This window comes from Tiliqua scincoides, chromosome 9, assembly GCF_035046505.1.
Source record: "Tiliqua scincoides isolate rTilSci1 chromosome 9, rTilSci1.hap2, whole genome shotgun sequence".
Taxonomy (NCBI): domain Eukaryota; kingdom Metazoa; phylum Chordata; class Lepidosauria; order Squamata; family Scincidae; genus Tiliqua; species Tiliqua scincoides.
The window spans coordinates 24,937,527-24,955,152 of NC_089829.1; the positions used below are offsets into that span (position 1 = coordinate 24,937,527).

Here is a 17,626-nt window from a genome sequence, read left to right on the forward strand (position 1 = left end):
GTTGCAGTTTGGGGTCAAACAAATGGCTATGTCTCCACAAGTATTCTGCCGGCGAACCTAAAATGTTACCAAAGTTCGTTTGAGACACGTGGGACTCTACACACAAAATTTCATTAAAATCTGTGATGGTCGTGCGGGGCACTTTTCAAAAACTAGACCACTTGACATGGTGACCCAGCTATGAGTCACTGACTTGTGCCTCTTGATTTTGGTGCTGCAGGAGTTCCGTACATGGCTGCAAGAGGAGTGGGGGCGGACTCTGGAAGACATCTTCCATGAGCATATGCAAGAGCTCATCCTGATGAAGTTCATCTACACCAGTCAATACGAGTAAGGGGATGGGGCTCAGCTGGAGGACCCTGTTTTATGCTCCCCCCACGTCAACATTCTACCATTGTAGCCAAAATATGGAAATCAGGATTCTGAGTCCAGCACTGGGCAAGTTAATATTTGAGTCCACAAGCAGTGAAGCGGTTCCAGGGGACAGTAGTGAACAGACTTGGTTTCCTTCTGGGGAGAGAACAGCGGATAGTTGGGGCGTCTTTGGTGTATTTGCTTTGTTGACAGATTTCCAGGTAAAGCACAAGTGCAGGCAGAGAGCAGCAGAGCTGTGACCCTCCCCAGACTCCCAGGGAGAGGACCTGTGCCCTCAGGGTGCCTTTACCTTGGAGCCTGACTCCTTGGCTGCACACTGTCATTTTCCCTGCACATACTTGTCTCCTCCCCTTAGCTGGGGCATGGGTCACTTCCCTGAGTGTCTCATTTGAACATAGAAAAGGCTCCCATTCAACTCCTAAACTTCAGCTCCCATCAGCTGTTCTTTCTGAGCAGCAATCTGACTGACTAAAGGGACAGTCCAGTAAGCAGGGCAGCCTCTAGTGCCAAAAATAGGCACATTTTGCACAATTCTGGTTGATTAAAATCAAGATTTTCAGGAGCTATGAGTTTCTTTGCCAAGAAGTGGCATGGTACAAGGAGCAGGGAGTTGCTTGGCAGTGAGGAATGCAGGTCACTTGTGGGGTGGGGATGCCCTAGCATGTCAGAGCAGGTGCTGGGGGTGGTGGTAAATGTGCAGTATCCTGGGTTTCAGCTGGTCTATCCCTGGTTTATCCCTGGAAACTGTGTGTATTTTATGTTTTGTAAGCTGCTTTGGCAACCTTTTGAAAAGCAGGATAAAAATAAATAAAAAGAATGTAGCTGATTCTGAGGGTGCCCCAAACAGGCCCAGCCCAGCCTGCATTGTATCTGTTTTGAATTGATACAATCAATCCAAATCCAAGTGGATTTTTGTTTTAAAATCTTCCAGCAACTGCTTGACCTACAGGCGTATCTACCTCCCCCCACAAAGCTCGGATGATCTAATTGAACCAGGCCTTTTCAAGGGGACATATGGAAGTCACGGACTGGAGATAGTGATGCTGAGCTTCCACGGAAGAAAGGCCAGAGGGACTAAAATCACTGTAAGTGCCTTGTCCTCCCTGCCCTGGTTTGGTCCAACGGCTGTCTGGTCCGCTTTCTCCTCCTAGCCTGTTCCTGCTCCTTCAGCAGGGCTCATCACGATCCCAGTGACTGCACAGAGTAGAGGAAACATGAGGCCATTCTTGCTGCTTGGAATCTGAATACCTCTATGAGTAAAACCGCAAACTTCTTAGTGACCACAGACCCCAATTCTGAGGCTGCAGTAAAAGTTCCTGATTTCTTTGCATCGATGCACTGGGTCTTGCTTGGATGCACTGGGTCTTGTTAGCCTCTCTTGTGTTTAGAACTGTTTCCTGGGAAGAAGCTGGAAAAGAGAGTCAAAAGGAGGAAAGATATGTAGGAAGTCCAGTAAGGGTCAAGCAAGTGGAAGTATAGAAGAACAAGGTCAGGCCAAAGCAAGTCCATATCATCCAGCATCCTGCTTCCCACAGTGGCCAGTTCTGATGCCCCAGCGAAACCCAGAAGCCTGGCTTAAAGGCAATAGCCCTCCCCCTGTTGTGTGCTCCCCAGCAATTGATATTCAGAGTTAGACTGCATCTGACCATGGCTGTTCCATATTGCCAGTGATAAACCTCTTCTCGTTGAGAGAGATGGGGGTTGTAGTGACTTGGCATAAGTTGCTTTCTGATGGTCCCCTTCACTGGTTGATAGACTACCCCTTTTCTGAATCTGTTCACCTGCTGCAAGACAGGCAATGTTTCCAATTTGGGTGTTAGGGTCTTATGCTAGATTTTGTGGTCCAGAGAACAAACTGGTGGAAGAGAAAATGCTTCTCAGGCTGGCAGGGCAGAGGGTGAGGACAAGGTATACTGGGAGTAGTGGACACAGGGGAGGAAATTGAACAGACGGTAGAAAAGCAATACAGTACTATGGTGGCTCAAGGTAGGTCTGTATAAAATGGTTTTTATACTCATATAAAAGCATATACCCAGGGGCTTTTCATCTAGCACTGTAGCCAGATTGAAACTCATACATTAAAGAAGAGGACGCGGGATGGTCAGAAATGGAAGGGGAGAAGAGACTCAGTGAAAAGAGGGAGGGAGAGAAAGACAGTCACCCTGAACAACACAAATGCCAGAAGCAGAGAGTTAAAAGTGCTTGTGAGGATGGGGAGGCTATTGCAGCATCGGGGACAGTGGCAGGAGGAAGAAGCCTCAGGATTGCAGTGTATGCGAAGGTGACATTGGACAGAACAAACTTGGAGACTGCTGGTTGCTGCAAAGTTTCAGTTCTCTCCCTTTCTTTCCTGCCTCCCTCTAGGGTGACCCCAACATCCCAGCAGGCCAGCAGACTGTGGAGATAGACCTGGCACATCCCATCCAGTTGCCAGACATTGAAAACCTGAGCAACTTCAATGAGCTCTCCCGAATCGTCCTAGAGGTGCAAGAGCAGGTGCAGCAAGAGCAGCAGCGGCAGGAAGGCAGCCTCTCAGAGGATGAGGAGCAGGACAAGGCAGCAGTTGAGCCTGGACCGTCTGGGCAGGAAGGGGCAGCAGCCCCTGCTGCTGAGGAAGGAGCAGCAGCCCAGGACCCCCCACCAGCCTCCTGTCCCTTTGTCCTGCCAGGGGAGATCGCATCCCGGAAAGAAGATTATCCTCGGACCTGCCGAGCTTGGTAAGCATGGAGAGCAAAGAGCTGCATGCCTTTTCTTCTGCTTTCTTGCTGAGAGAAAGCCCTCAAACAGCAGGAGGGGAAGAAGAAGCCTCAGGAGTCCTTTTGGCAGCCCCTGCTCACCCACCTGCCAGCCATCAGCTGAACTGCACTTTTGTTGCTGTGGCAGCAGAGCACACCTGGCCTCCCTGTGAGACCTGGAAGTCTCATGGGAGCTGGTAGAGCCCCAGAGCACATGCCCAGTTTGTAAGCAGGAGGAGAGAGAGGGCTGCTGTTCTGTCATGGAGCCAGGAAGGAGGAAGAGGAGTGCAGGGGCAGTTTAATCCCTCTTCCCCTCCATATCTGAGGCTGCACCAGCTGGAGAAACAGCCCCGTTCCTGGCAGGGTGAGGAACAGCCACAGGGTCACAGTCACACGTATGAACAAGGCTTACCAGGGGAAGGCCTGCACATCGAACTTGCTCTGAATGATGCACATGCCCCTCAGGCTACCACTCAGCCCAGCCAGACCCTGCAAAATCCCATTTCCTGTTCTTGATGTGGCATTTACTGGGAATTGCTTCAGGTTAGGGCTCCTACTGTGTGTCAGGAGGTAGGGCTGGGAGCACCTCTTGAAGGGGGGTTAAAAGAACCTTCCAGAATTGATCATGACATTGTGGGCATCAAACAGATCAGCAATGCAAGGAGGTAAGGGGGGGGACCACTTGTGTATGCAGACGTAAATGTAAGGCAAGGCAACCCTCCCCTTGACAAAACAATTACTTTTTTGCAGAAAAGAACAACAGTTGTTGGTTTGTGCTCTTCTTGCCAGAATAAGTGGTGTGCCTTAGATTCCAGATTTTTAGCAAACACACGAGTAAGGAATTAATGCTTTTCAGACAAAGCCGGAAGCCAGGAGCTCTGGACGTAACACATAACAAAAGGCCAGTGGTCCTGGCCTGGCAGAGCCTGGCCAGGACCAGTTGTGGTGGTGGTGGTGACTTTCCTTAGCATCGGGCTGAAGGTTGTTCGTGGCATAGCAGGAGGGGAGGGTGGGTACTAGACTACTGTAATTTCTAGAACCAGTAGAGTGAAGCCTTAATCCCACAGGGAGGCTTTCACTGCATCCTTTCTTGCCTTTTCTGTGTAGCTTCTACGGCACAGGACTCGTGGCTGCCCACGGCTTCACCAGCCCTGGGTGGACGCCCGGTGTGTTTGTCCTGTTCGATGACGACCGCTTTGGTTTCATCTGGCTGGAGCTTCAGTCGTTCAGCCTCTACAGCCGGATCAAGGTCTCCTTCCAGAACGCCGAGGCCCCATCGCGGGAGGCTTTTGATGAGATGCTGAAAAACATTCAGTTGCTGACGTCCTGATGTGGACTGCCCAGCAAGGGGAAGGGGGAGATCCACTTTCCCTGTCTGGGGCGAGAGGTGCCCACCACAGGAGCCTTGGAATGAGAGACAGCATGTCCTTCTCAGTTTGGCCTTTTTACCAAAATGTGCACATGCTCCTTAGCGCACTAATTTATGCTTCCCCAGTATGTGATGTATAATTTGTAATATAGCTCTGAATCTTTGGAGGGCAGCCTGCCAAAAAGGCAGCTGAGCACGCTTGTGTGTTTTATTCTTTTCCTGACAGGGTGGGATCTGAGTGGGGAAAATGATGCCAGCCCCTGGCAGAGGATGTAAATAATTGAATGGAAGAGGTGTGTGAGTGAGTGAGAGAGAGAGAGAGAGAGAGAACACGTGCAACCAGCTAGTGTTCTCTGTAGGCAAGCAAGTTCCCCTTCTGGTGACTTCATAGCCTTGTGCTTCTTTCCAGAGTATATTTCCTACAAGGAAAACTAAAATGCAGTTGAACTTTAGAAAACTGGTGACTAAATGGGGAACATAATAAAGGTATGATACTAGAAGGTGGGGCCCTCCTATCAAACCAAGTGACAAAATTTGCAGGAAAGACAGAAGAAAGACCAGACTAGACCAGAATTAAGCTGTGGAATTCTCTGCCACAAGAAGTGATGGCTACTCACTTAGATGGCTTTAAAAGGAAAGATCATTTGTGTTAAAACAAATCCCAATTCATGAAAGATAAGTCATATACAGATATACTCATAGGACTGAGTAGCTGCAGCGAACCCTCCATGTTTGGCTGGATACCAGTTGCTGGCCAACAACGGTGGGAGGGCGGCTGGTTTTGAATCTGCATTTTGCTTTCTTGCAATGTTGTCTCTGCCGTGAGATGCATGTCAAGCCATAGAGTGAGAGTGCACACACACTAATCTGTATGAGCATGCAGGGTAGCTTGGCTGAACTAACAGAGTTCTGTGAAAAAGGGAGATGGGCCTTAGCTTCTTACAGGCCCAGCAGGCATATATCCATTCTTTGCAGACTCAAGGGCCTACAGCTGCACTGTAGCCAGATTGAAACTCATACATATAACCTACCCCCGGAAGAGGATAAGCGGGATGGTCAGAGATAGAAGAGGCTCTGTGGAAAGAGGGAGGGAGTGAAGGCCGTCAGTCTGAACAACGTGAATGCCAGAAGCAGAGAGGCAGGACTGGGGAAAAAACAGGTGGTGAAAAGGCAGCAGAGGAGCTGAGACATGGATCATTCTGCAGAGACAGGAGCAAAATCTTGCATGATGCAGAAGATGGCTTGCTTCTTGAATAAGTGACCCCCAGGCCACAGCCCTGTTGAAATGGAGCAGAACAGAAGTCTGACAACCATTTTCTCCTTTACTGGCTCAGTAAGTTATGGGCAGGGGCTGCAGCACCAGGTGCCCTTGGGTGCAAATGAGGCCTGCCTGCCTGGAGCCATGCTGAAATGCCAACAGAATTGCCAGTCCTCTGGTGGGTCACCCTTAAGCTGCATTTCCAGTGGTCTATTCTTGAAGCCAGGAGTTCTCTAAGGCTGGTTAAGGATTGTCAACATCTTTACACTAGTACTGATCAGCCACAAAGCAGCTATCACCATGCGCCCATTCTTTTCTGATGTGCCTACAGAATGCAGGGCAGGCACGATCTGACTTGTCCACCTTTGAACGTTCCCCCAGACAGAGCACTTACACTTTCTGGCCACAAGGACAGACATCCTGAGGTCCTTTTCGCTGGAGATTGAACTGAGGGTCTTTTGCATAAAAAACACTTGCGCTGCCTCTAATGGCACACCTAGTTAGTACCATTAGCTAAAAAAAAGTCTGTCCCTAAGGCAGGAGGGGTAGAAAGACAAGGTCCTGGTATGCACCTATGCATGTGCAAGGATGCAGCTTCCTGCAGTATCCTTCCTTCAGAGGCAGAGGGTTGGCTTTGTCCTCCTTTTACCCTGTTTTCCAAGTGTATGGTAATGGTTTCTGTTCTTTCCCATGGACATGAATGATGAGTTGCTTTTGGGGAAAAGGAAGGGGGTGTGGGACCTATCCACAGGGAATGGAGCCTGCTCTTTTCTGCACTACTCCACCCCGGCCTCTGTTTCTTGGTCATAACACAGCACAACAAAATGATAGGAAACTGGCATTTGTTGAGGGGGTTCCAATGCGATCAATTCCCTGGCACATGACAGAGCAACATAAGTGGGTCCCTGCTGTGAAGAACTTGCACTCTGTGTTTCAGTGGGGGGAATGGGGTCCTGACAACATCCTGGATAATGGGGACAAACAGGAGCAAAAGTAGTTGGGTGGGCTTTGTTGTGGGTGGGATGAGCTGATTCCCAGCTCTTGTGCTGGGCATTTGACCATCCTTCAGCTGCACAGAGATGGTTTTCTCCCTTTGGGAGAGGGTGGCCCTATTCCAAAGGGGGGGGGGGTAGGGGTCCTGTGGCCTCTCTAGCCCTCTGATAGCACCACAGTTGCTGTTATGAACATGGGTGTGGGATGGGATTGTTTGCTTTTCCCTACAGTGAATGATGTGTCTTGCTTGCTGGAGTTACCAGGCTCTGCCTGTCCCACTTCTACCCTTTAGTAGGGTGCCTCAAGCGCTGTGCTGCAGCCTGGATTTTGTGGCTTAAGTCAGGGGGAAGCTGCTGGCTGTGGGGGGAAGTGTTGTGTGTAAGACAACTCATGGCCACCTGACTCCTAGCTGTGCGGATTCAGGGCCTGCTTCACCCACTAGCTTGCCACCTGCCAGGCCTGCCACATTTACTTCCTTGTTCACCAAAAACCTGCATTTTTGTCTGGGGAGCTGTGGGACAGAACTGCTGCTGCCAAGGCCAAGACAGAGCTGTGTCCTGGATGTCAGCGCTCTGTTTTCATCCTCCTTTTCCACCGTGCTTATTGTTGCCCAAGGAGCCTTTTCCAATTTCAGATAATTAAAAATAATTAAAAAAACAAAACCAGATTTTGTGACCATGACTGATTCTTGCATTTGGGGGCTTCAAAAGTTGGCTGGAGGGTCCCCAGCTCCTGTTGAAGCTCATTATCCCTTAAAGTATCTCCTATGGAACAAAAAGACCCAAGATTTCATCGTACTGGGGGGGCCATGGATGCAGTCAAAGGGTAAATTGGTAAATCCTATACACCCCTAGGAGTAAGTCTTATTGAACACAGTGGGACCTACTTTTACATAGGCTTGAGCTGTAAGGTAGAATACTAGAATTCTATTTCAGACTCATGTTTTAGAATGCTTCCCCATGCTATCCCCACCTCCACCTCCACTGCACATGTCTAGTGCAGACCTTTCCCTGATTAACCTACCTACATGTAGAATACCTTTTGCAGGTAGATAATTCTAGAATATGATTCCTCATTTTGCAGTGTGAAGTGGAACAATTTAGGATTTTGCCACCTTGATCTGTATAATGTGTAGCTGGGCCTAACTCTGGCTCCAGTCAGAGGAAAGAAAAGGGGTGTGAATGGCTATAGTACTTGGGTTCACTATAACAGATCAACAGCCTGTGCAGCGCAACAGATTATACCTGCATTATATGAAACATAGGAATAACTGGCCAAATGCAGATTAATGATGATTGTCTCCAGATAAACTACTCAGGTGTAACATGTGAAGAGACCTGAATTGGGTCAAGTTTCCAAGTTCTGGGGTATCCTAAATTCCAGATCTATCTATACCTTTCCTTGGCCTTTTCTTTTGCACCCCTACACTTAAAACACAATTGGCATAATCCAGCAAAAGTTGGTTATTAGTAATGGCCTGGTCCATTGTTTTTAATGCAATGCTTATTTATCTTACAATGTGTGTGCTGCCATTTAGCTACAGAAGCCCCCTTCCCTTATCAGTGGCAAAAGATAGTGAAATGTCAAAGTGCAACATGTTCAATTAAACACACACTCTCTAAGAAGAGCAGCAGACACAAATTGCAGCAAGTTGCAGAAACACCTTCCCATCAGAGTAATTATACAATAAGAGAGAATAATTAGATGTTGAACAGACCCTGTAAAAACTGGCAGGGTGAATGCTCAATGGGACCCCAGAGAAAGGAAATGCAGAAGCCTACTGAGAAGGCCTAGCCTGGGTCCTCACCAGCTCAGGTGGTAGTGGGCTCTGGATAAAGCTTTACCTCTCCTACCCTTTGAAGAAAGAAGGGCACTTAAGGGGCCATTAAGAGCCACTTCATCAGTGCTCCACTGGAAGCAACAGAAGAGGCAGAACCTGCAAGCAGGAAGCTTTGCATTGCTGTTGCAGGGAGGGAACCTTTGCTGGGCAGGACTGAGAAAATATTCTTGGCTCTGATAAAACAGAGTAAGTGCCATGTGCAACCCCTGCATCCAGCTGCCTGCAAGAAAGCAGTGCGGGGCACATTAACACCCATTTCTGCCCAGCCCACAGGTGTACACATTTGATCCCTGTTGCGTATATGTAACGTTAGGCAGAAATGGCTGAAAGCCCCCAAGTGCCCACACTCCTTTTACCCCTTGATTTCTGACGTCTTGCAAAAGTTTCCCAGGTGTGGGTCTGCAGCGGCAGAGGGCGCTCACACACTGAGAAAGGCGGCTTGGTTCCCCCCCCCCCCCCCGATTGCAGCAGGGGAAACCTCCCAGAGCGATGAGAACAAATGCAGTAAAGCCCTGGAAGCGAGTCTCTTGCGCCTGCGTCCCCCCGCACAGCGATGCTCGAAATGCTGCTCCTTGCTCAGCATTGATTGCACGCTCAAGACACCGAGGCTGGGGCTGCAATTCTAGTATACACACCTTCCTGGGAATAAGTTCCACTTAACATAATGGGGCTTACTTCTGAGTAGGCAAGCAAGGCTTGCGCTGTAAGTTCAACTGCAAGATTGAGAGACATGTACGTCTCCTATGGTGCAGGGTTGCAATTCTAGCCACACTTTCCTGGGAAAAAGCCTCATTGACTATCACGGGACTTACTTCTGAGTAGACTTGCACAGGACTGGGCTGTAAGTCTCCTCGGGTTCAGCCAGGGATCCTAAGGACTCTGCTCGTGGGAGATGCGGCTGGGAATGCTTACAGCCTTGGAAGCACAGGTCTCCTAGTTTGTAACCTTGCAAGCACGTAATCCTACCCACTTACCTGGGAGTAAACTCCATTGACAATGGGACTTACTTCTGAGTAGACATGCATAGGATTAGGAGCTTGCAATCCTATGCACACTGACCTGAGAGTAAGCCCCATTGACTATAATGGGACTTACTTCTGAGTAGACAGCTCCTCGTAGGATGTGCTCCTGAATCAGCGCGCGCAGGGGCGCAGCCTTTGCAAGGCGAGCCTGCTCTCCCTCCCCCGGGAACCAGCGTGCAGAGGACGGCAGGTGCGCCACCTGGCCGCCCGCCCGGGTCACCTTGCCCGCGGGCCGCGCCGCCTGGGCTTCCCCGGCTCCTCCTCCTGCCGTCCTCACGTGGCAGCCGCTGCGCTCTCCCCGGCCCTTCCTCCTGCAGCCGCGGCTCGGAGTCTGCGCTCTGCAGCCTGGAGGAGGACCCCCGGCCAGCCACCGGGAGCGACTGCGGGGAGGGAGCAGGTGCAGGTGCAGGTAAGGGAGCGGGACGCGCTGCCAGGGGCAGGTGGAGAAGGCAGCGGGGAGGGGGTCTCTGGGCATGTGCAGAGGGCTCGAGAAGCAGCCAGCCTCCTTTGCGACCCTTCCCGCCCCCTCTCCTCTCTTCTCCCCCATTCGCTGATGCGCCTTGGAAATTTTGTTGCTTATTTCTGGTTACTTTCCATGAAGGCTTCAACCTCGCGCTGAGGGCTGCGCTTCCTCTCTTATCTAAAGCCAGCTTCTTCCCCTCCCTCGCCTTTGCAATGACAGGTTGGTGGCAGAGAAGAGCACCTCTGAACAAATGCAGAGTGCACTTGCATCTCTCACTAAGGTCAGCCAACCCCCCTCCCCCCCCCAAGCGTGGGGATTTGGGATGGTTCCAAGTTGTATAGGCTGGGCAGGAATCCTGTACCAGGGAATATCCTGGTGGCCCAGGAAGAGACACTGAAGATGCTGCTCCTTTGGTTCCTAGAGTTGGGAAGGAATTGAACGAGTCCAGTCCTCCAAGAAACAAGGATACTCCTGGGGGGAAAAGAAATTGCAGTTGTGCTCATCTTTATTTTCTTTTTAAAAGCCATTTCTGCCCAACAGGGATCAAATGTGTACACTTGTGGGCTGGGCAGAAATGGGTTAATCCAAATATGCTGCAAGACCAGCTACATGTTAAAACTGCACCCCAAAAGCACCCCATGTGTGCATTTTATTACAGTCAACTGTATTGATTTTGACTGTGAACTTTTCTGCGTGTGAATTGCTCAGAAAGGGAGGGAGGTCATGTATCTTGAAAATAGGTGCTATAGTAGGCAAATGTCAAAATAAATTCCACCCATCCAGCCCAGTTATCTTATCACAAACCAGAGCACATAAAAAAAAGAACATACACATTTGGTAGAGGCTGACAGTGAATCAAAACAGAGAAGGGTCTGAACCTGCAGGCCTGTGATGTGGCAACAAAAAGCTAAGACAATAATGTTGCCAATTAATAATGGTTCTTGATTTGTTTTCTTAATTAAATTTTATTTTTGTCACATAGGGTGCAAAAAATTTTTGAGACCCTGGGCGGCAGATGGATTAGGTATGCCACTGCTGGTGGGTATTTTCCACTACATGACCTGGTGCAGAAAATTCACTGGCAATTAAAGTAATATGAGGTTACTGTTGTGTAGTTTTTCCAGTGTGGATGAAAGAAGTGAGGTTTCAAGGCTTTAGATAACATGCTAGGTAGCCACTCCAGGAGAGGCTTAGTAAGGGCAGCAGGTTGGGCATAGTGACATCCCTGCAGCCATTCACTTCCTGTGTGTGTGTGTGTGTAGCCCAACAAACCAAAACATCTTAAGGTGCAAGATAATGAAAGTCTGGAGGAGGGGAAAATTGGAGGTGTTCAGCCTTGATCATCAGCTAGGAGGGAGTAGCTCCTGAACAGGAGCAATCTATCTGGATAGTAGAAACTTTCAATTTCAGCAGCCATCACCTTGTCCACAGCTTAAGTCTCTTGCAATGCTCATTGGATGTGTGTGTATGTACAACTGTGAGACTTTGCCAGGCATGGAAAAAACTGGTTGCAGGGGTGCTAAGGACAAGTCATTGTCGAGGATTGATACAGAGTTATTGGTACTTCAGATATCCTCTTGGTATATCATTGAGGGAGTTTCTGTTGAAGTAAATGTGCTGGTGTGTTTGTGTTTCTGCCTTTTTCAAACTGAAGTGTGTGGATGTGTGTGAAAATCTGGCTTTTTGATTGTTAGTACGTACCTGCCCTTGTTCCAAGGAGCTCAAAGAATCCTACGTGGTTCTCCCCTCCCCCCTTTTATCTTCTCAATGTCCCTGTGAGGTAGGTCAAAAGAGATTGTGACTGGCCCAGGTAAATAGATAGAAACCTTTATTGGCATACAAACAATAATAGTAAGAAGAGACATTGAGTTAAAATTTTGATTATAATGCAGACATAGTAAACTTCATGAAATACAGACACAGCTCATTTACTGCACAGCTTAACTACACGAGCTATATATGTAACAATCTCCTCAAATCTTTTCAGTCATGGTATCTTTTAGAACAGGGGTGCCCAAACCCCGGCCTGGGAGCCACTTGCGGCCCTTGAGGACTCCCAGTCTGGCCCACGGGGAGCCCCCAGTCTCCAATGAGTCTCTGGCCCTCCAAAGACTTGCTGGAGCCCATGCTGGCCCGACACAACTGCTCTCAGCATGAAGGTGACGGTTTGAATTCTTGCGTGAGCTGTGAGACAAGGGCTGCTTGCTGTTTGACATCTGTGATGTAGTAGCAGCAGTGAAGGAAACATCGGCCTAGCTTTGTGCTAGGTCTTTTATAGGCCTTGAGCTATTGCAAGACCTTCATTCATTCATATAAGTTCCATCTCTAATATATTCATTTATGTAAATTTATTCAAATTTTATTCCCAGCCCCCTCTTCAGTGTCAGAGAGATGATGTGGCCCTCCTGCCAAAAAGTTTGAACAGCCCTGTTTTAGAGGAAGGTGAATTTTTTCTGCATCTGACCAACCCCTCATCTTTATCAGTATTGATCCTAAATACTTAGAGCGGAGATACGTGCGAGCTCTTGGTTTTAGAGGCAGTCTGCCTCTAATTGCCAGATGCAGGGGAGGGCACTGGGACGCAGGTTGTGTCTGTTGTCTTGTGTGCTCCCTGGGGCATTTGGTGGGCTGCTGTGAGATACAGGAAGCTGGACCAGATGGGCCTTTGTCCTGATCCAGTAGGACTCTTATGTTCTTATCAGAATAAAATGGGCAATGCAAAAGCATATGTGAAATTGACTCTATTCTCCCCAGTTTGCACAGACAGCTTCGCTTGTCATATGGGATCCCCTGGAATCTTCCATATAGAACCACCGATGGGATGACATGTAACCTGGGACTGGCCCAGGGTCATTTAGCAGGCTTTTTGGCCAAATGGGGATTTGAACTTGCATTTCTCTCACTCTGGTACGACACTCTGATCTCTGCATCACACTGAATTTGACACACACTGTTAAAAATAATTAAGAGCAAATCATCCCCCTTACCAGTTTGACCACAGCCACTAAACTCTTGAGCAGGGAATGATGCTACCCCGTGGAGGTTCCACTCTTTGGGATGTGCCTGTATTATTGGAGTTCATGTGATAAAATTTTATGTTGAACCAGTCCTGGAATGCAGCTCCTTCAACAAAGTCTCCTTTGGATTACAGCAGTTTCCACAGGGCGGCAGAGGCTTTGTTCTGTTCACCTTTCGCTTCTGATTACTCTTAGTAAGTGCAAATTGGCTTTGATCCTTGTACAGTCCTTTATCAGCTCTGCTTCTTGTTTGAGTTGGCTAGTGGAAGGTTTGTAGGAAAGCAGGATCCTGGAGAGAATGATTGGTGTATAATAAAGGTTCCAGAAAAGGCATTTTTTTGTGCACCTTAACTTTGGTGGACCTGCACCTGAGGCTGGTGCATTTCTCCATAAGGAAGGTAAGAAACTATTTGAAACTTTTACTGGGGCGGAAGTGGAGACACGTAGAGACGATGTACTAGTAAGACAAGATTATAAGAAGGGGATGGGCTGGGCAGAGTGGGGAGAGATAGGCCCATCACTCAGTGGGAGAGGCCAGGCATTGCATGCAGATGGGCCTGGGTTCAATCCCTGGCAGCTTCTTCAGGCAGAGCTGGAAAAGACCCTATCTGAAATTGTGAACAGCCACTACCAAAGCAGTGGGTGCAAAGCTGAGCTAGATGGAGCAAGGATCTGTCTGCCTTGATGGAAGACTGTGTCCATAAATGCCTACGTGGAAGATGCACAGTGCATTATTTTTAGGCAGTTCCGTGCCTTCTGGGGAGAGGCGCTTTTGCAGGGTATCCTGTGTGAGGTGCAAGAAGGGTTCCTGGCTTGATGCAGGCTGGTCTGTCACAGCAGTTCTTGCAGAGGCTCTCCAGTGGTTTCTCATTCAAAAGGGCTGTGGGGTACACAGCTGCTTAACTTTGGCAGCATCAGAACCTTAGCCTCTTCCAGGCTGTTTGCTAGATCCTTCTTGATCCAGTCTGGCCCATGAAGGTCGGTCGGTCTCTCTCTCTCTCTCTCTCTCTCTCTCTCTCTCTCTCACACACACACACACACACACACACACACACACACACACACACACACGGGAAGAGAGAGAGAGAGAGGAAAGCTGCTTGCATTTTTATTTACTTACTTGGCTCAGATTACAGCCTGGAGCTTTGAGAAATGTTTAGTGCAAACAGCACTTTTATGGGTTTTGTTAATGATATTTGACTACCTGTGCCTCTTGGCTCAGGGCAGTGGTAGCCCAAGCAGAGCTCTCGCCCCTTCCTACCTGCTGCATAAACAGTCCTGGTGTCTGACTGCTATGATGATGATTTTTTGGAATGTTGTTTAAATCTTGAGCATCTCAGGGTTTTGTTTTTGTTGCTGCTACTATTGCAGTTGTAAGAAGTGTGTAGCCTTCAAGGAACCAGACAAGAGCTTCAAAAGGTGATCACAACATGCCTTTGTGGCGACAGAAGAAAAGAGCTCCACGTTGGCTTTCTGATCTCATGATTTCCAAACCCATCTTGGGATTGATCACTGTGATAGGCTATCCTGGCTCTTTACAGAGCTATCCTTGATGTCTCTCTGAGGAGTGGAAAGAAGAGAAAATGAACATTTGTGCCCTCTCCTCTTATTTTGCTCTTTCTTGAAGTCATTTCCGAGTTTTCAGCTTCAGGAACATGCAGCATTTGGACTCACAGGATACAAAACATGTTTAAAAGTGGGAACCAGTGAAGGTCTCTGACATGCAGCCCACAGTGCAAGCAAATCCAAGGCAGAAAAAAGTATGTTGGATCTCTGAAGCCAATGGTGTGTCTTTTTTTTACAAGCCAAATTCAAATTCTTTGTTGCTAAAATGTTGAGCCCTTCTAGAAGATTAATAGCCAATCCTGTGCTTGCTAGCAGCCAGGGCTGCAGCAGCACCAAAATGACTACTGCTGCATCCCATGGGTCTGGGAAGCAGCAAGGGGGTCTACTCGTCGTCAGGGAGCTTACACTTAGTGTAATCCCCAGGCGGCCCCAATGGGTCTCCTCGGATCTGAGCCCACTATTAAGTGGGCACTGATTCGAGGAGACCTGTGTCGGGTCTCCCGGCCAGAAGGGGGTTTAGGATATGGTGGAAGAGCCTGAAGCCATCTCCATACTCTCCTGCCATGCCTTCCCACTACCCTCCCCCCACCCCAAAATGCCTCCCCGACTTACCACTCTGCTTCCTGGCGCTCGCCCAGAGCTCCAGGCGGCGGTTGTTGTTTCTCTGCCCAATGTGGGCTTTCTCTTTGCCAGCACCCGTGTCAGCCCAGCAGTAAGTGTTGCAGGCATGCCTTATGGCGTGTTTGCTACACTCTGCACTGGTGTGGGCCTGTTTGGATCAGGCCCTAAGATAAGTTCTTCTGAAGTAAGTCTAAGAGCCCCAGTCTTATCCAACTTCCCAGTATCGATGCAACTGCAATGCAGTCCTGAGGCAAGGGAACAAAATTATCTTACTTTGAGGAGGCTTCCAAAACTATCAACTGTTCACCAAAGGTTGCAGTGCATGGCTGCATCAGAGCTGGAGAACTGGATAAGATTTGACCCTGAGAGAAAAGAAGCTGACTGGGCCTTGGTGTGGACTGCATAGGCGCTGTTCTCTAGACAAATGATGTTTTGGTGAGTGTTGGAGATGGTGATTGTGCCACAATTATGGAATCCCTTCCCTGGGGATACCAACTGGGCCCCATCTCTTGTATTTAAGAGGCTGCTGTTCTCTGAGAATTTTTGCTGTTCTCAGAATGTTTAAATCTGCTCTTTAAAATTCAATTTAAAAAAAACCCTACTGCTATGTGTATTATTGTTTTGAATTTGTTTTTATTGCTTTGTTTTGTTTTTGCTGTATTTTAAAGCAGCTTTGACCATTTTTTTTGTTAAAATGAGTTTAAATAAATAAGAGCATGTCACACAAAATGGGATTAATTTATGGAATTCCTTTCAGTAAGGGATGGCAAGGCCACAGCTGTAAAATGGCTTCCAAAGATTAGGCAAATGCAGTACTTTTACAGCCATTAGCCTTAATAGCTAAAAGTGGAGACTCCATAGTTAGAGGGAATCTACCTTTGTGTTCCAACTGTTGGGGATAGACAGTAAGAACCAGCTCTCCCCCCCCCATGCTTCCCAGGGCATCTGGCAGGAGGAAGAGAACCAATTTAGAAGGCGGTTCTTGTGCTCGTCTTGCAGAGAAATGAATTTCTTGTTTTCTAGGTTTTGCCATCAGATTTTTTTTGACTCCTGGTAATTTTTTTTTTCCAGCAACACTTTGCATTTGTGGTAAGTATACACATCAGTCTCTCAATTTGCCCTTTCCTTAAATGTCTCTTTACTTGTCTCTGAATCCAATAATGTTGCAACTACTTGTCATAAAGCTTTAGGTGAGGCATTTCTACCTGTTACATCCCAGCACCTTGAGGAACCTGTGATGAAAGTAAATAAGACCATGCATTGATTGAAGAAGGTACAGACTTCTACCTCCTCTTCCTTGGAATCTGATGCCATTCTGGCTAATTGCTTGATGCAAAACAGATTTTTCAAGGCTCTCCTTTCCTCCACCTCTTTCAGTTCTTGTATTGAACCAAAGTATTTTCACAGTATCATGCAGCAGTGAGTTCCACAAGTCACTTGCATAGTGTCTGGGGCAGAGATTTAACTCTTGCTCTCTTTAACATCTGTTGCAAATTACAGTAGTTTCATGGGGTGCCCCTTAGATAGTGTCAGAAATGTTAAATAGTTTAAATAACTTCACTGAATTTGAGAATTTCAAGGACTGGTTCAGTTGTTGCTCTGCCTTGTGTGTTTAGGCAGGGTAGGCCATGAATTGAAAACAACCTCTTTGCATGTGTTAAGCAGCTGAGAAGGGGAAGTTATAAGATACACAGTGCAGTATTTCAGTGAGCAAACAAAGTTTATTCTGCTTTTTGCTCTCTGTGTCATGCAGGAGGAGGAGGAGGAAATGTTGGAGGAAGGGGAAGGGAGGAGGCCTAGGAGAGAATGTGAGGCAAAGAGGTTGCACCAGAGGAATGCTGCACACCCCTCTGCTTCTTTAACTGGTTTGGTGAATCCTGTAAGTGCTACGTGAAACCCTGCTTGCTATGTTAACATCTTTTTGGGATAGCTAAAGGAGCCGTTTTGCCAGTGCTGGCCTCCGGTGTGTTGCTGAAAGATGTGAGCTGAAGTGTTGGGTAACAGAGCATTTTCTAAAGTCAGAGTCTTTAAAAAAAAAAAAAGAGGCATGGTCTGAAAGCACCAGATGCAGCAGTGCAGCTGAAGCTGGTTTGATCTGTTTCTGGATGGAAGGCTGAGGACCTGCCTTGAGTTCCATTGCAAACATAAGAGCCCTGCTGGATGAGCCTGGAGTGGGTCTTTTTTGTCCTGCATCCTGTTTTCTGCAGTGGCCAACTGGATGCTGCTGACAAGCAGGGCATGAAGGCAGTAACCTGCCCCAGCAAGTCGCATTTAACAGCCTACTGCCCCTGTACATGGAGGCTCTATAGAGTCATCATGACTAATACCTAGCGGTAAACCTCTCTTCCTCCAAGAATGTGTCTGGTG

At 48.1% G+C, this 17,626-nt stretch overlaps 2 protein-coding genes and 1 long non-coding RNA gene across 9 annotated transcripts in view; 2 read left to right on the top strand and 1 right to left on the bottom strand.

Moving 5' to 3' along the window:
* FBXO31 (F-box protein 31) overlaps positions 1–7,390 on the top strand; it is a 27,536-nt gene extending 20,146 nt beyond the window's left edge. For both annotated transcript variants that reach the window (XM_066637590.1, XM_066637591.1), the window contains 4 exons: positions 221–330; positions 1,307–1,460; positions 2,740–3,092; positions 4,218–7,390. In XM_066637590.1, coding sequence (XP_066493687.1) covers positions 221–330; positions 1,307–1,460; positions 2,740–3,092; positions 4,218–4,440 — 840 coding nt within the window. In that variant the 3' untranslated portion in view covers positions 4,441–7,390. The remainder of the gene's footprint in view (positions 1–220; positions 331–1,306; positions 1,461–2,739; positions 3,093–4,217) is intronic.
* LOC136660426 (uncharacterized) lies at positions 421–9,889 on the bottom strand. The gene is made up of 2 exons (XR_010794899.1): positions 9,666–9,889; positions 421–1,783 (listed from the first exon to the last, which is right to left on the bottom strand). It is a non-coding gene; the product is annotated as an uncharacterized lncRNA (long non-coding RNA).
* Positions 9,890–9,901: 12 nt separating this feature from the next.
* Positions 9,902–17,626, top strand: part of KIAA0513 (KIAA0513 ortholog) — a 55,431-nt gene continuing 47,706 nt past the window's right edge. For 4 of the 6 annotated variants that reach the window (XM_066637592.1, XM_066637595.1, XM_066637593.1 and 1 more), the window contains exon 1: positions 9,902–10,001. The gene's annotated coding sequence lies outside the window, so the exon portion shown is untranslated. The remainder of the gene's footprint in view (positions 10,002–17,626) is intronic. The other 2 variants (XM_066637601.1, XM_066637600.1) reach the window with 2 other exon arrangements.